The sequence below is a fragment of the Hippopotamus amphibius genome, chromosome 7 (genome assembly GCF_030028045.1).
Source record: "Hippopotamus amphibius kiboko isolate mHipAmp2 chromosome 7, mHipAmp2.hap2, whole genome shotgun sequence".
In the NCBI taxonomy this organism is placed as follows: Eukaryota; Metazoa; Chordata; class Mammalia; order Artiodactyla; family Hippopotamidae; genus Hippopotamus; species Hippopotamus amphibius.
The window spans coordinates 148,750,152-148,765,466 of record NC_080192.1 but is presented as its reverse complement, the minus strand read 5'-3'; the positions used below and the strand labels follow the sequence as shown (position 1 = coordinate 148,765,466).

Sequence of the window (15,315 nt, the reverse complement as noted above, 5' to 3'; positions counted from 1 at the left end):
CAAACCTGATTTTAGAGAAACAGGTCTCAATATCTGGCAGCTCCCAGCAGCGAATGCCATGCTTGGAGTCAGTGGACTGATCGGGTTTCACCCTGAGAGCACTGGGGTCACCAGGTCTGGGCTCCCTTGTTGCCAGCAATCACAGATGACTGACATACACGCTATTTTAGCACGAAAAGTGTGCACGTAGGAATCACAGCAGTTTCAAAGATGAAACTGTGAAACAGCTCAATGAACTTTTTTACCCCACCAAACCTCTTTTTAAATTTCTCACACACTGGCTCTCTTTTTTTTCCCCAGAAACACAAGCTGTCCTATTTTTTTTCCCTGCACTGGACCATGGCCTCCGGCCTCATGCAGCAGCTCACTGAGGACAGAGACCTCACCTGCTCTGTCCACTCTCTGGGCCAGCGTCTTCGTGTGTCTCTGCACCCAGTGACGGCACAGCGGTGACTATTGAGTGAACGTGTGAAGAGCTAAATGGGATAAAACAAGTTTAATTTCTGTTTCCAATTCTGACACCAAATTTCAAGGGGTGGGGCTGTCCCTCACACGAAGTAACTCTGCGAGGCCAGCTGGGTGTCCTACTGTTCAGCTCATTCTGACGCTGGCTGCCTGGAGATGGCATCTGCGGGGATGAAGGGCTCAGCCCTAGAAGGCTGCACCCCCCTCAGCTGCCAGTGGGGCCTCCAGGTCGTGCTTGTGACCGACCGGCAGGGCTCTGGCTCCAGTGGGGCCTTCACAAGGCGCCCGACTCGGGTCAGTAATTGAACTCACCCTCCTGGAGGTCAGGGGAGGGACTGAAAGTTCCAACCTCTAATCCCTGGGTGGGACCCTGGCTCCCAGCCCCCATCCTTAGGGGCTTTTCAAACTTCATCTCATTCACATAATGAAAACACCCAAGGCTCTCCTCACAGGAAATTCCAGGGGCTTAAGGAGTGGGACTTTAATCAAATATATATTTCTTATAAATTGCAATATCAAAATGTTATACCAGGTCCTCGCAGTTTTAAAGATAACTATAACTGGGAAATTTTGATCACTGTATACGTGAATGAAAAATGTTGCTGCCGTATCAGTAAACAAAGGATGCTGCGGCCATCAAGCCCCCCCAGGACAGCCGCCCCGATGGCGAGCCCCGGGGGGACTCAGGATGGAGGCAGGATGCCCGCCATCACCATCAAGCCCTCAGCCACGGCAGCCGCCCCCGTGGTGCACCCCGAGGGGACTCAGGATGGGAGCGCACAGGGCACGGACCCCAGGCAGGTAGCTGAGGTGCAGATCAAAGGAATGATCTCAGTGAGCCCAGACTTTGCATCTTCCCATACACAGAAAAGCGCTAAATTGCTTAACTTGGGATGTCTGGTTTTTTTTAAGTAACAATAATCTTTGGACGTTCTGACTCCCTGGTCTTTGTTGCAAAACTCATATATATCCTGGCTCCCCCCTTGCCTCTTGGGAGCAGAACCTCAGAGGGACCTGAGAGGCTGCGTCCCGGGCTTCGGCCCTCAGTTTTATTCCCCAAATAAAACATCATTCTCAACGTGTAGCTTGTGCATTTTTTTCAGTTGACATATGTATGTATGTATTTGTATATTTTTATAGTACATATTAACACATATATATTTTACAAATATGATTTTGCCAAAAGAAAAATCACCTGGCTCAGCTGACACGTGCTTACACACACAGTGCGTGTCTCCCTAGGAACCTCAGACACGAGCCACACGTGTACCGAAGTCACTGTGCTCAGCGCTGCACCGGGCTCTTCTCTGGGGTGTGTCCCCACCCCTGCTCCCAGGGGGGCTCACGCAGGGATTCTGGCCAATGAAACCAGACAGACACCAGCACCCCTGGGCCCACCCCCAACTCCTCACAGACCCTGCAGTTCCCTCCCTCGGATACAGAGCCAGGACAGAGCCTCCTTGCGTGAGGACACGGGACTGGGGGGAGTCGGTTAGAGCAGCTCACAGGCACGGGAGCTGTCCTCCCAGAGGCTCAGCACAGCACAGGGGAGTGGACCAAATGGCTTAACTCTGCGTTAACTTCTCAACAAAGAACCAGGCTGCTCCAGACGGTGAGGAAGCTTCCTCAGCCCTGAAGCTCAGAGCACTGATGTGAAGTGTGTGCATGCTGAACGTGAATGATTAGAGACAATCAAGGTGCAGCAGTATTCACATTTTGTTCATAATTTTTAAAAACATGAAGACATTTCTATTCCTCGAGCAGATCTGTGCTATAGCCTGGAAGTGCGGGAGATAATTTTGTCCCAGATGTTCACAGAGGTGGCATTCCAGGTTTTCAGAACAGTCACGTTTTCCTTTTGCAAAGCAGTCACAGCTGCCTGAGCCACCTCCCTGTGCTCTCATCAGTCTCAGAAAAGCTACGTTTGAGAAAAGTGAAATTCTCCAGTTTGCCTCCAATGCATCCTTTAGAAAAACCAAAACACAAATTTAAGTATTTAGAATATTTTTCTCTATGTGAAAATTATAGCCAAATAGAATAAAATATCTATGTGTTTACAAATACAGATTTACAAACTATAACTGTGGTGGTCTTTTCTAATATAGATTTGGCCAAAAAAGAGGGAAAAAAGGGACTCTGAGCTGAGCTGGGGGACCAGGTGGTCACAGATGAGCTCATGGCTGTTCTTACTCAAAATGCCAGTCTGCCCCGGGGCTCAGGGGAAGTTGCAGGAGCCACAGGTGCCGCTTGAGTCTTACTGACCAGGTGGGTTCATGACTGTGCAGGTCACACTTCCTGGCAGCCCTTTGCTCACATCAATGAGGTAATATTTTCAAAATGACTCTGAAATGCATCTTTAATGAATTAAGTACAACACACCTGCAGATGATTGAAGTAACGCATACCTTTAGGTGCAGTCTCGAGCTCTCAAAAACCACACGATTGTTATGGGAATCAATACCATGGTCGTTTTGTATTCCTGAAATATGGGCCTTGCGCCAAGCACATCTGTCTTTGTGGAAAGAAAATCATTTTTTTCCAATTTTCATGCCAATGCATTTGCTAAAATACCCTTTTGAATTTATAGTTCAGTGCAAACATCTTATTTTTTTCCCTGTAGATTTCATGCTTCTATAGAACTATCCAGAAAAGCAATTGGAAGAATTACTTTAATTCTTCAGTAAATATTTACTGGACACGACTCCAGGTGCCACGGGGAGGACACAGAAATAAGGACACGAGCCTGGATCTTAAAGTAATAATTTTAAGCATTTTTTACTTGATTTTTTTGTATGATCTAGTCAATACCTTCATGGAAATTATTATCTAGCTAGATAACATTTAAGCATTGAAAGAGATGGTTAAAACCAAAATAACATCTGCTAGCCTTTGTGAAGAAATGTCAGTACTCTGGACCCCAAATAAAATGTCTATTTACCATGATTTTCCATAATTTTGTCAAAACACGGTGGGTAGTTATCAACCATACCTTTTTCCAACTGAAACTGAGACGCAGAGAGGTTGAGTGTTTTACCAAAACTTGAAAAAAGCAAACAGAGCTGAGATACAGAACGTGGGGAGGCAGGTGGGGTCTGGAAGCCCTCGGGGTGAACTTGGAGGATGAAACTGCCAGAAAGTTTGAGGTAGAAGCCAGACTGCCGCACATTGAAGTCATATGTCTTCATAACTTGGGTCCTTTCAAAAAATTGAAAGTAAAAACAAAATAAGTTTGCTCATAGTTGGTAGACTTTGGGCCATTTCCAGAAAGAAGAGGCCGCACAGCAAAAATCAACACTAAACCCCAGGATACTGGTGCCACCTCCCCCACCCCTACGGCCACCAGCCCGCCCCCACGTGTGGGAGGGCCGCCACAGGCTAGGCATAGAGGCCACTGTCACTGGTGGCGTGTTCTGGCCACAGATGAGCTGATGGCAGAGAAGCCACGGGTGGCAGTCAGGTCGTCACTGTGGGGTCTGCAGGGGCCCTGAGACAAGAGGCCACCTCACTGGGGGCCTTGGTGCCCCCGTCTGCAGGCTCACTGCCCTGGGGGTCGCTGCCCCAGCCCACGTCTCTGTGCTCGGGGTCCGGGCTCAGTGCATCCTCAGCTGCAGCCACAGGGCAGCTGGGACTGCGGTCACCAGTCATCCCAGCGATCGCTGGCGGGACTCAGTTCCTCGAGGACAGGTCAGGAGTCGGGGTCAGGGGTCATTCTCGGCTTCCCGCTACACTGGCCTCTCCAACCCGGCGGCTTGTTCCCCCAGAGCAGGAAAGGGTCACCGTCTTGGAGGTGACCCATGGCTCTGCAGTGGCCTTGTCTTTGGAGCCCTTCACTAGGTCCAGCCCACGCTCGAGGCAGCGGAATCGCACGTGGCCTGAGCCCTAGGAACTTCCTTAAAAGATGCCAACATGGTAGGGGGAGGAATAATTGGGTTAAGAAGGAATGAAATTTCCACCTAATCAAAGGACGGGATGTTCTCTAAAAATCAAAAGCACGGAGCCCTTGACATCTGGTGGGCCGAAAGCCAAGAGAAACAGCTGAGCTGACCTAGGACCGGTGGGGGGAGGGAAGCCCTCGAAGGAGGTGTGAGCACCCCAAGGCCGCGAGGACCCCAGAATCCACAGGGGCACCCCTTTCCCACGCCCACGTGAGGGCTCCGGTGGGGCTAGAATGCAGCTCTGTGCCCGGCTGGGGCCCTGGGAGCGTCTTCGAGTCCAAGCAAAGTCACCTTGAGCAACGGCCGGCTGCAGGACGAGCAGTGGTGATGGGGTGGGGGTGCGGGCATCCTCCCTCTAGATCACGGTCTGGAGACCATCCAGGGCAGCGACCGGACTCCCCTCCAGAGGCCAGCCTCTGCACCTGGGCTGTCGTCCGGCACAACCTGCCTGCTTCCTGTGGCCCGGAGCCGTCTCTGCTTCTGGTTGATGGCCATCCCAACGATGCGCTCCCAGGAGACCTGTGTCTTCCGGGGAACCATCTGCCGAGGCCACATGGAAGACGGCTTCCCAACACTGCTGATTACCGACCTTTCCTGCTACAAGCCCCATTAGGGGTTCATGTGATACCAAATCATGGGAAACTTATTAAGTATTCAGACTATTCTGTTTACTCGGGTGGATGCAATCAAATCAATAGCAGTTGTACCCAGAATCTGGGGAGTGATTTTCTGGAATGGATTCTAAAATATTTGCAGCTGGCGGGGTGGGCGTTGTCAGGCCGTGCGGTAAAGTGCGGGTCAATTACAGAGTGCAATGCTCTAAATTAATGCCACATGACGGCGTGTTCAGGCCGCTTAACAGACCGCGGTTTTTAAAGGGACTTGACAAATGGAACTTATGGACCTGTTTTCCTTCTGAGAGGCTGTGATAGAATTCCCCACACCTCTTCGCCTTGAGACGGAGATGAAAAGGTAGTTCTGCAGCGTCCAGGTTTAATAACCAGCTGCACTTTGGCCCTAGGACTGCAGTGGGTTTCGCGTCTCAGGGGTCTACTACCCCTCCATCAGGTACCCAGGGACCATGTGAGCTGGTTCTGTTCTCTCCAACAAAGAACCTGGCAGCATCTACAGAAAACCAGGGTTGAACTAAACAACGCTTTTCTTGGTCGAAGAAGCATCTCGGGGTCTGCCACGTGCTAGGTCTGCTGGACTCCACGGAATTTTACCTGAGCAGGATGAGAACAGCAAGAGGAATGTCACAGGGGGCCTGAGACTCGCTCCGGCCCCAATGTCCTGAGCTCCCCCCCACGAGCCTTTGCTGGTGAGACTTTTTCTACATGTGGAAGGAAAGGCTTTGCAGGTTGTTAAAGGGATTTCATGCAAAACGATATAAAACCAGGTGAAGTGAGAAGATGCTAGTGGAAGATGCAGACTTAGTGCTTGTGGGGTGCAGAGCCAGTTCACAGAGCTAGAACCTAGGGGCGATCAGGGCTCTGTCAACGCCCTGTGGGACCCCCGCGTGGGCAGCCTGTAAGAACCCGACCCACAAGCAGTGACAATGATGACAGCAGGAAATGGGGTCAGTGCCTTGTTTCTTCTCATGGGGACCCTCCAGGAGCCCCAGGCCATGCAGTCAGACCTGATCACAGCCCCACTCGGGGCGGGCTGGGGAACAGTGCTCTGCTCTTGAAGGTAGCGTCCTCACGAGGTGACCTCCGTGCTGAGCCTGGTGCCGCCAGGCGCCCTTGGCTGGGGTCACGCAGATTTGCGTGCAAACTGCCCCCCACCCACCTCCCGGGCAGGGACCATGCCTCCTCACGTGGCCTCTTTCCTGACACTGCTTCTCCCACCTGAGACCCCTCAGCACCTCCTTCTCGCCAGTGTCCGCCTTCTTACGGACACAGGCAGTATCCCACCTGGAGAGTGACCTCAGCCAGGAGCCCCTCGTTCTTCCACAACCTGGACGTGGGGGCCCTGAGCATCTGGGCTCCACAGGAGCAGCGGGCGCTGTGGGCTCCGTGCAGGTGCCCAGCTCGGGCACAGGCACTGGACAGGAGTGCGCCCACTTCAAGCATCCACATTTAGGAAATGCATGAAAAGAAATTATCTAAAGGGCTTATAGGCGTTTCCCTACAATTGTTCTAGTGCAAACCATAGTTTACTTAAGAGGGATTTTTTTCTTCACTTGAACTTGGCAGAAATGCACTAACGATGCTAGTTGCACTCCTAAGCACAGGGCACATTAAATACACTGAAGTCAAAGATGTTTCCAAGGAAACTGCCGTTTAATTTTCTGAAAAGCAAACCAAGTACAATGACAGTTATGACTTCCACTTCAGTTGGAGGAGGGTCAGCGGTGGGGGGGCCTGACACGACCCCAGGCCCCTTGCCCAACCTGGCCCACCGCCCTCAAGATCCAGCTGCATCAGCCTGTGAAGGGGTTTGCAGAATCCAGGACGGCTCCTGGTGGATCCAGGAGACACCCGGGGGGGGGCCTGACCTCATCAGGTGAGGCCTCAGGGAGCCCATGAATCTGTGACAGCCCTGTGCCCTCGCAGGGGACCCCCACGCCGCGGATGGGACACAGCCGGGCATCAACTTCAGCCTCGGGACCTGCGATGAGACCCAGGCACTGTCTTCAGCGGTTACACTGTGGTACTTGTTTTGCAGAGAAAACTAAGTTGCTAAAACTTGAATTATTTCCTGTGATGTCCCTGAAAAATTCTTCACAGCTGTTGCTGTACAAGTGAGAGCTGTGTGTTGGCTGAGCTGTGTCACGGGCGGATGGCTGCGCGGCTCGGAGATGGCACCCGTGTCCCGGGGACGGCCTCAGAGCACAGGCCTCTGACGCATCCCCTCGCCTGGGCCGCGCCCTCCGGATTCTCGGATGCCTCAGCCTGGAGGCTGGGAGGCGCGTGGGTTCCAGCCGGGCTACGAGAGGAAGCGGACTGGAAAACTGTAAAGGCCCGTAGCTCAGCTGCTGAGGCCCCGAGGCTGCAGAACGTGGTGCCTCGCGAGAGCGAGGCGTGGGGAGAAGGACGGGGCGGGCGCCAGCGTCCCGAGGACGTGACGCCGCGCGGCTGGAGCAGGCCGCGCCAGGACGGTGCTCACCCCGCTGAGGGCAAGCGGCTCCCGAGATGCGGGCGCACCTCCGGGGGAACGGTCCTTGGCTAGGACAAGCCCCGGGCAGGGCAACGGAGGCTTCTGAGGATCACGGCCCGGGGGGGGGGTGTGTGTGTGGGGGGGGTGGATCCTGGTTGTGACGGCTCGGGACGCCCGGGGGCCCCCGCAGCCCTGGTGGAGGGCAGACAGGCCCGGAGGCCGCAGGGGGCTGGCCCGGCGCGGCGGCCCTGGGGACGTGGCACAGAGGCCCCCACTCCGAGCTCCGCGGGGCCCCTGAGAGCGCAGCGCCCAGGGCTGCGGGCCACGCGGCTGGCGGCCCGCGGGGGAGAGGGGCTCCGCACCCAGGCCGCGCTGCACACCCGCAGGCGTGCGGCGCAGACGCGGGGAAGGCAGCTGCTGCTGGGAACCAGGCTTCCCGCCGCGCCCGCCCCGGATCAGCGCCGCCGCGGGGCCCACAGGCCGCCTGCACGGGCGGGGCAGCGCCCGCCGCCCCAGGAACGGGTGCAGACGGCTTCTCGAAAACCGTGGTTTTCAACAGAGCCCCCGAGACAAGGGAACACACACAAGCGGGCCAACACGTGAGCAAAAGCAACATCAAGCCAACCTTTCTCTCGTCCTCATGGAAAAGCACCGTTTCCTCCTCACACTGCAGCTGGGTGGTTACCTACATCCATCTACACGTACACCCCGAATTTCCAGCCCTTTTACTGTGACACCAACCACGAAGGCAACCTTCACCTTATTTTGTTTTTGAGGCTGAATCTTGGGAAAACGGCAGATCTGCGTAGTTTTTTAGGCCGGCTCACCAGTGCACGGACCTGTCAGCGCTGTGACAACTCTGGCATCTGGGGGGGGGGGGTCCCTGCGGCCCCGGCGACCACGGCCTGAGCCCCGGGGCCTCTCCCGAATTCCCGCGCGCCCACCTGCACCGCGACCCGGGCGCCGCGCGGCACCCCGTCCGACGGGACAGGCGGCCGGCCTGCCTTCCCGCCTGCCTGCAGAAGACGCCGAGGGCGCGTCGGCGCGGGGAGCCGCGCTCTGACGCACAGCCGCGGGGCTCACCCGCGGACACCGCCGCTGCCTCCGCGGGAACGCGCGGGCCGGGCCGGGCCGCGTCCTCGCCGCGTCGTCCCCGCCCCCTCCGCGGCCCCGCCGTCCACACGGCGCCGCGGCCCGCGCGCGGGGCTCGGGGAGAGCGAGGCGCAGCCCGGGACGGGAGCCCACAGCCGCCGCCGCCGCCGCCGCGGGGTCGGGAGCCGGCAGCCTCAGGCTCCCCGGGTGCAGCCCGCGGCCCCGTCCCGACGCGGCCTGCGCCGGAGGCGAGAGGACACGCGACGGGCAAACGCGCTCGCCGGTGCCCGAGCGCGGCCGGGGGCGGGGGGCTCGTGTGGAGGCGGCTCTCGCGGAGGCGGGCGCGCCCCTGCTCTCCGGGCGCCGGGCCTGCGCGCTGTGCGCGTGCGCCTGTGTGCGCGCCTGCGCGCGGTGTGCACGGCGCGCCTGAGTGCGCCTGCGCGTCTGCTCCAGCCGACAACGCAGGCTCACGGCAGCACGCGGGCGCCCCCCTCCGGGCGGCTGGGCGCGGCGCCGGGCGGCGGACGAGGCGCGCCGGCGCCCCCGCAGGCGGCGAGGGCGAGCGCGCGCGGAGGCCGAGAAGCGCATCCAGCCGCGGGGGCAGCGCCTCCTGGCCCCGCGGCCCCTCGTCCGCGCGCTCCTGGCCGGGCGCCCGGCGCGCGCGAGGGCCCGCGCGGCCCCGAGGTGGGGCTACGCGCCCCGCCAAGCCCGGCCCGGCGGAGCCACGCGGAGACGAGCCTGCGCCCCGCGCCCCGCGCCCCGCCGCGGCCTCCCCGGTGCCCGAGGCGCGCCGCGCAGCTCCTCCGCGGGAGCCCGAGCGCCTCGGCGGCCGGGCCGGCGCCACAGAGCCGCAGTTCCAGGCAGCTTCCGCCCGCACGGGCCCCGCGTCGCCCGCGCCCCCGGGGCTACCTCGCGCGCGCCGCCGGCCGGAGCCGCTCCGCCGGGATGGGGCTCAGGAGGCGCCGCAGCTCCAAGGGCGCCTCCGCGGGCCTGGACCCTCCTCCCGCAGCACCTGCGAGCCGCGAGCAGCATTCTAACTTGAGCACACCGGGCATCCCTAAGTCCGCACCCCTCGCTCCCCCACTGCACAAGCAGGACGTCCTGCCCCCAGGTGCTCAGCCCACGCAGTACTTTAACTACTTTTAGCCATGTTTTCTGTTACATTCTCAAGGCTTCAAAAAAACATCTGAATATTTTCCCACAATTTATAACCATTCACAAACTAATTTTTCAAACCTGAATCAGGAACCAACAGCATCCTCTTTACTGAACATGTGTGTTGAGACAGCTGCTCTGCTCACCTTTCTTCCTCCAGCTGCAGCTCCAGATGTGACAGGAGCCACGAGCGTCCTGCTCACAAGTCAGTTTACAGAGCAGACGTCACAGAGGAATGGTGCATCTGCTCCAATAAACCGGCAGCACCATGTCCCAGGGCTCCCAGGGTAAAAAGGAGGTGAAACACGGGCATCTAATCAATCCTTGTATTTGCCATAAAGATCTGTTAGTTGAAACAGGTAAATATTGACCGTCTTTACTTGTGACTCTCCTTCCTGAAAACAACTCACAGGGCCCCTCCAGCCACCGCTTCCGTGGATCCCGACCTCCGGCCCCCAGGAGTCCAGACGTCTTAACTGGACAGAAGGTGTGATCTGTCCAGGGCTGCACCACTTGGAGAGGCCACCACTGTGCAGACCAGACCCGAGTGACGGAGGTGACAGGGGCTGTGATGGGGGCGGCAGGGGTGAAGCGGGCTGACGGGGGTATGAAGGTGACAGAGGTGAGAGGGGATGACGGGGGGTTGTGGAGGTGACGGGGAGTAATGAGGGTGACAGGTTGACGAGGGGGTGAGAGTGACATGATGGGGGTGAAGGGGGTGACAGAGGTAACGGGGTTATGGACTTGACAGAGGTGATGGGGGGTGATGGAGGTGACGGGGTGACGGAGGTGCCCACGCATGGGTGGCACTGTCCATCACTCAGTCACCGTCTCCACGTGGACGGGATGTCTGGTAACACACCAGTCACAGGAGTGCTGTGGACGTGTGGTGATGGGCACAGCTTTATCTGTTTACAGTTTCACTGGAGAGAATCAGGACCCCGTGCAGGCCCGGCAAGTGCCCTGGTGGATGTTAGGCAAACTCCATCCTTCTAAGTGCCTCCCAGGAGCGGACGGGGTCTGAGAAGATGCTCACGTGGGGAGGCAGCCCGCCCGGAGCCTGGAGCCGGGAGTGCAGCCGTCACTCCGCCTTGGGCCTCCTCCTGGCCCTCCTCCTCTCCTGCAGGCTCCTCAGGTCGGTCATCACGTGCAGGGTCTTGCGCACCCACAGGATCTGGAAAGAACCGAGCAGAGCGTGGTCAGAGCTGGCCGCGCGGCCCGTCAGGAGGCCGGAGGCAGGACGCTGGGCCACGCACGTACCACGATGAGCAGGGCATTGAGCAGCAGCGGCGTGGAGAACACCATGGAGATGAACATGCCCCTTGAGTCGAAATACTGGTATTTTGAGAATAACCTGTTTTAAGAAAAATTTAAATATTACTGGGCATCACAAAACGGCGTTCTCATGATACTCTCTGTTCCACGGTGTCTCGGTGAGCCCGTCCCTCACTGCAGGCAGGACAGTGCCCCCGAGACCAGAGCTACCCGGGGTCTCTCGGGGTCTCTGCTCCGCCATCCAGGCCACACTGCCCGGAACCCTGCAGGAGCCCCTCTGCCCAGGGGGATGAGGTGGGGGCAGAGTCCCCTGTTACGACGTGACCTTCTTCACCCCGTGGAGGGACGACCCCCAGACCCTCTAGAGGGGCGAGAGCAGCTGCCTCTACCCCGTGGCCTCCAGGAGGAGCCTCCCCAGGAGCTGCGATGAGGACGCAGTGTGGCCGGGCTGCCCTGCAGTGTCCCTCTCAGTGGCCAGCGCAGGACAAGTACCTCATGTCACTGACTCAGTGATGGCCATCACGCTGGGGCCACAGTGGACAGAGCCCTGCAGAGGGCAGGGGCCCAGCCCACTGACGGGCAGTCAGGATGTGCGTCCAGATTAGAGCTGGAGGAGACAGAGCGGGGAGGGTGGGGCGTGTGGGGGCGAGGGCAAGCTCCTGACCCGACAAGAGGGGCCTGAAGAGCCAGGAGGGCACAGCGGGCGGGAAGCAGCTATAACCTGCTCTGAGGCCCGTGGGGTCAGGGTGCCAAGGGCAGACCTGGGAAGCAGGGCACTAGCCGGGCTCCCTGTCACCCCCAGGGGCTGGGACAGGGAGAAGGTTGTGTTCCCTCCCCTGCCCTTTCCAACCTCCTGAGGATTTCTGACCTGTGAGGTCCCTGTCCTGAGAAGCCAGAAGCAGCTGTGGCCCCTGAGGGAGCAGAAGACTTGGGGTGGTGGGGGGTTCGATGGAGGGAAGTGGGGGGGGGGTTAGAGGGGGAGGACGCCTGGTCCTGTGACATCAGAGGACACTGGATGGTGACCACCGTCCAAGTCTTATCGTGAAGGAGCCTGGGGTGCGGGCAGGGCTGGGGGATGTGTATAAATGAGCATGGGACGCTTCATGAGCGTGTTCTGCAGCTGATGGGAACGCTTTCAGACACGGTCCATGAGTTGGGTCGTTTACCTCCAGTTCATTGCTGCCACTTCATTGATGTACTCAGCACAGTAGACCAGGGTCACTGAGAAGAAAGAAACGCCGCGTGAGAAGTCGGAGGACGGGTCAACCACTACAGCCTTATCCTTCACGACAGGATGCTTAGTATAAACGTAACAGAATAATGCCACGTTTGATGAGACACGTAACTTCTACTTCAGCTATAATGCAAGGCAACATTACACAGAAAGGAAAACCCAGGTGAACACCTATGAGTCCAATGGCCTCAGTCAAACCAGGCCACCCCAAGTCACGGGCCACCCCAAGTCACAGGGCACGTGCAAGACTGGCAGCGGAACCCAAGGGCTCTGAGACCAGAGCTGAAGGCCACCTGCCTCCACCCTCCAGCTGCCCAGGCCCCCGCAGCCGCAGCGGTGCTGACGGCAAAGACACGGAGGGAGGGGTGGCTGACCTGAGGGGACAGGAGCAGCAGGAACAGTCCCGCCCAGAGCGTGGGGGGCACTGGGGGCGGGAGGGCTGGCGGGGAGGGGCAGGCCACCCCGGGCAGGAAGACCAAAGGCTGGCCTGGCACCACGTGCTGCTCAGGGCCTGCAGGGGGTGGAGGAGGGGGAGGACAGCCACCAGGAATCTCAGCCTCAAAAAATGTGCAAACCCTCTGGTTCCTGGGGTATAAGGGCTGGGGGGGAATCTCCTGACCCCTCCCTCCACGACTGGACCCCAAGACGCACGTCAAGGAAGCGGAAGAAAGGAGACGAGAGGAGAAGACAGGCCTGCGCACAGGAGGGGCCGCCTCCCCGGCGGGCGACGTGATGCACCGGCCGTGCCCCCGCCACAGGAGCTGGGGGCACAGTGAGCCAGCCTGTGCTCCATTTGTAAACATGCAGCAAAAGCATCCAAAACGTGTGTGGGTTTGAGAATTAAACGGGCCATCAGATGTGTGAACGCACTTAGACCAGCGTCTGTCATCCTCAAGCTGAAACAGTCACCCTGTTCCTCCTAGAAAACCACAAACCCACACGCAGCTCCCAGGCTCACAAAGCTGTTCAAGAATGGGCTCCCTGGATGAGGCCACCACCACCTTTTTTGTGGGTCCTGCCCTGTCCTAAGATGACCTCTTGTTTGCCCAAGGCCAACTGAAAAATCACATTTAAGATGAGTTTTTGCATTTTGTTTAACTATCAAGCAAAATCTTCAGCGTCTTCCCAACATCTACAAGATTAAGAGTCCAGCCTAGCCTCTGAGGCCCTAGCCCACCCTTCCTGTCCGAACATATTTCTAACTAGTCAGCATCAGAAATGCGGTTTCTCTGACCCCTGACCCACCCTTCCCATCCACTGTCGCCCCTGTGCTCTCACCGGGTGCCTCCGCCCCAGATGCCAAGCCTGGGCCACATGCCCACTCCTTATGTCACCTGAGAAAGAGATTTCACTCACTCTTTACACACACCCCTACCATTTTACTTTCTCTGCAGAATCTTTCTCAGTGATTCCACACAACTCTGTTCCTTCTCTAAACCCCTGTAGACTTTACCTTTAAAGCTGACCTGAGCAATGTGCTGTTTTACGCACAGCACTTTCCCTCCCACTTTGCACCCCCCCCAGAGCAGGCAGAGCGGCCAAGCCCCTAGAGGAGAGCCTCCTGTGCAGAGTCAGCGTTTGGTCAAACCCAACTCTTGTGTGGGTAACTGGGAGTCAGCATTCAGCACCATCCCGAGACCACAACAAGTGCTTGAGACTCCTTTCAAATCTAACACCCAGAGTGTACTTTATAGTACCCGAGAGTGAACTCTGGGAGTAGCCTGTGAGCAAAGCAGAGCAGAAGGCAGGAGGCTCGGGAGGCCACAGAGAGAACACGCACAGCTGGATCCCACAGCGGTCTGGGCCGCAGACTGTGGATGCCACTCACCCAGGCACAGGAAGTGCCCCACCTGCAGCTGATACCGCTGGGATGAGAAGCAGGTGAGCAGCAGGCAGAGCACGTGGAAGACAGCCAACCCCACGAGCCAGGGCTCCGTCCAGTCCGTCTGCTGGAGGACACACAGCAGAAACTCCTCAGGGTCCACGCGCACTGGGCCAGGCCTCACAGGACGCGGGGAGGGGAGGGAACAGGAACCCCCACTGCACCCACGTCCAGGGAATGTCAGCAGGCTGTCCCTGGCTGGCCCTCCACACAGAGCTTTACTGTCTATCGAGCAGAATCGCACTTCAGGCTGGGGGCACCTAAGGACCCTCCTTCAGGGGGAGATGAGAAAGAGGTGCCTGGTTCCCGATACACTCGGCCACCCCCGGAGGTAAAGCTACAGCTCCTGTTTCCAGCTCCGTGGACTAGTGATTAAAGCTTCGGAAATCTGGGCCACCCTAACTCGCAAGATCTGGTTTTCTCCCGCTTTTCTGCCACACACCCAGCTCTCCGAACAGTGCCGCGAGCTCAGGTCTGCTCAACTCTAGGAGTGGACACCCCTACAGTCGGACCGCCTCCCTGAGGCTCAGGTCCCCCGGGGACACGGGGGCCGGGACAGCGGCCTGCGCCCGGACACTCTGCCCGCAGGAGGTCCACCCGGCCGGGACCTCCCAGCCCAGCCCAGGACGGTCCACCTCCCCGCGCCCTGCACCTCAGCATCCCCGCCGGGTCCTGAAGGTCCTCCAATCTCCTCCCATCCCACACCCCCAACCCACCGCCCGGGCCCCGCCCCCGACACGCCTCGCCCCCACCAACCAGGCCCCGCCCCGACACGCCTCGCCCCCACTGCCTAGGCCCCGCCCCCGACACGCCCCGGCCCACCGCCCAGGCCCCGCCCCCCGACACGCCCCGGCCCACCACGCAGGCCCCGCCCCCGACACGCCCCGCCCACGCGTCCCGGCCGGCGCTGCCGGCGTCGCAGGTGCAGGCTGGGAAATTCGGACCGGCCCTAGCCGCTAGCAGCCGAATTGACAGCCAAGGAGGCAGCGAGTTACCGTGATCACGGCGGGGATGCTGACGGGGAACTTGCTGACTGAGAATGCGGACGGCATCGCCCCCAGAAAGGCCCAGCCTCACCACCACCTTTTCGTCTTCCCTGCCCCGCCCCGCCCCGATAGGAAAAGGAAGGCCTCTGGCGTCCTCTCGCGATCTCTCCACTTGTCGCGAGGCCTGCT

General features: G+C 58.7%; 1 protein-coding gene across 2 annotated transcripts; it reads right to left on the bottom strand.

Moving 5' to 3' along the window:
• Nucleotides 1-9,835: 9,835 nt before the first annotated feature.
• On the bottom strand, nt 9,836-15,291 carry TMEM18 (transmembrane protein 18). Of its 2 annotated transcripts, none has more exons than XM_057742174.1 (5): nt 15,136-15,291; nt 14,087-14,207; nt 12,191-12,245; nt 11,010-11,103; nt 9,836-10,923 (listed from the first exon to the last, which is right to left on the bottom strand). In XM_057742174.1, the coding sequence occupies exons 1-5, from the start codon at nt 15,190-15,192 to the stop codon at nt 10,831-10,833; spliced, it is 420 nt and encodes a 139-aa protein (XP_057598157.1). In that variant the 5' UTR covers nt 15,193-15,291; the 3' UTR covers nt 9,836-10,830. The 2 variants fall into 2 exon arrangements, with proteins under 2 accessions (XP_057598157.1, XP_057598159.1); XM_057742176.1 differs by having other exon boundaries at nt 14,087-14,204; nt 15,136-15,280.
• Nucleotides 15,292-15,315: the final 24 nt, after the last annotated feature.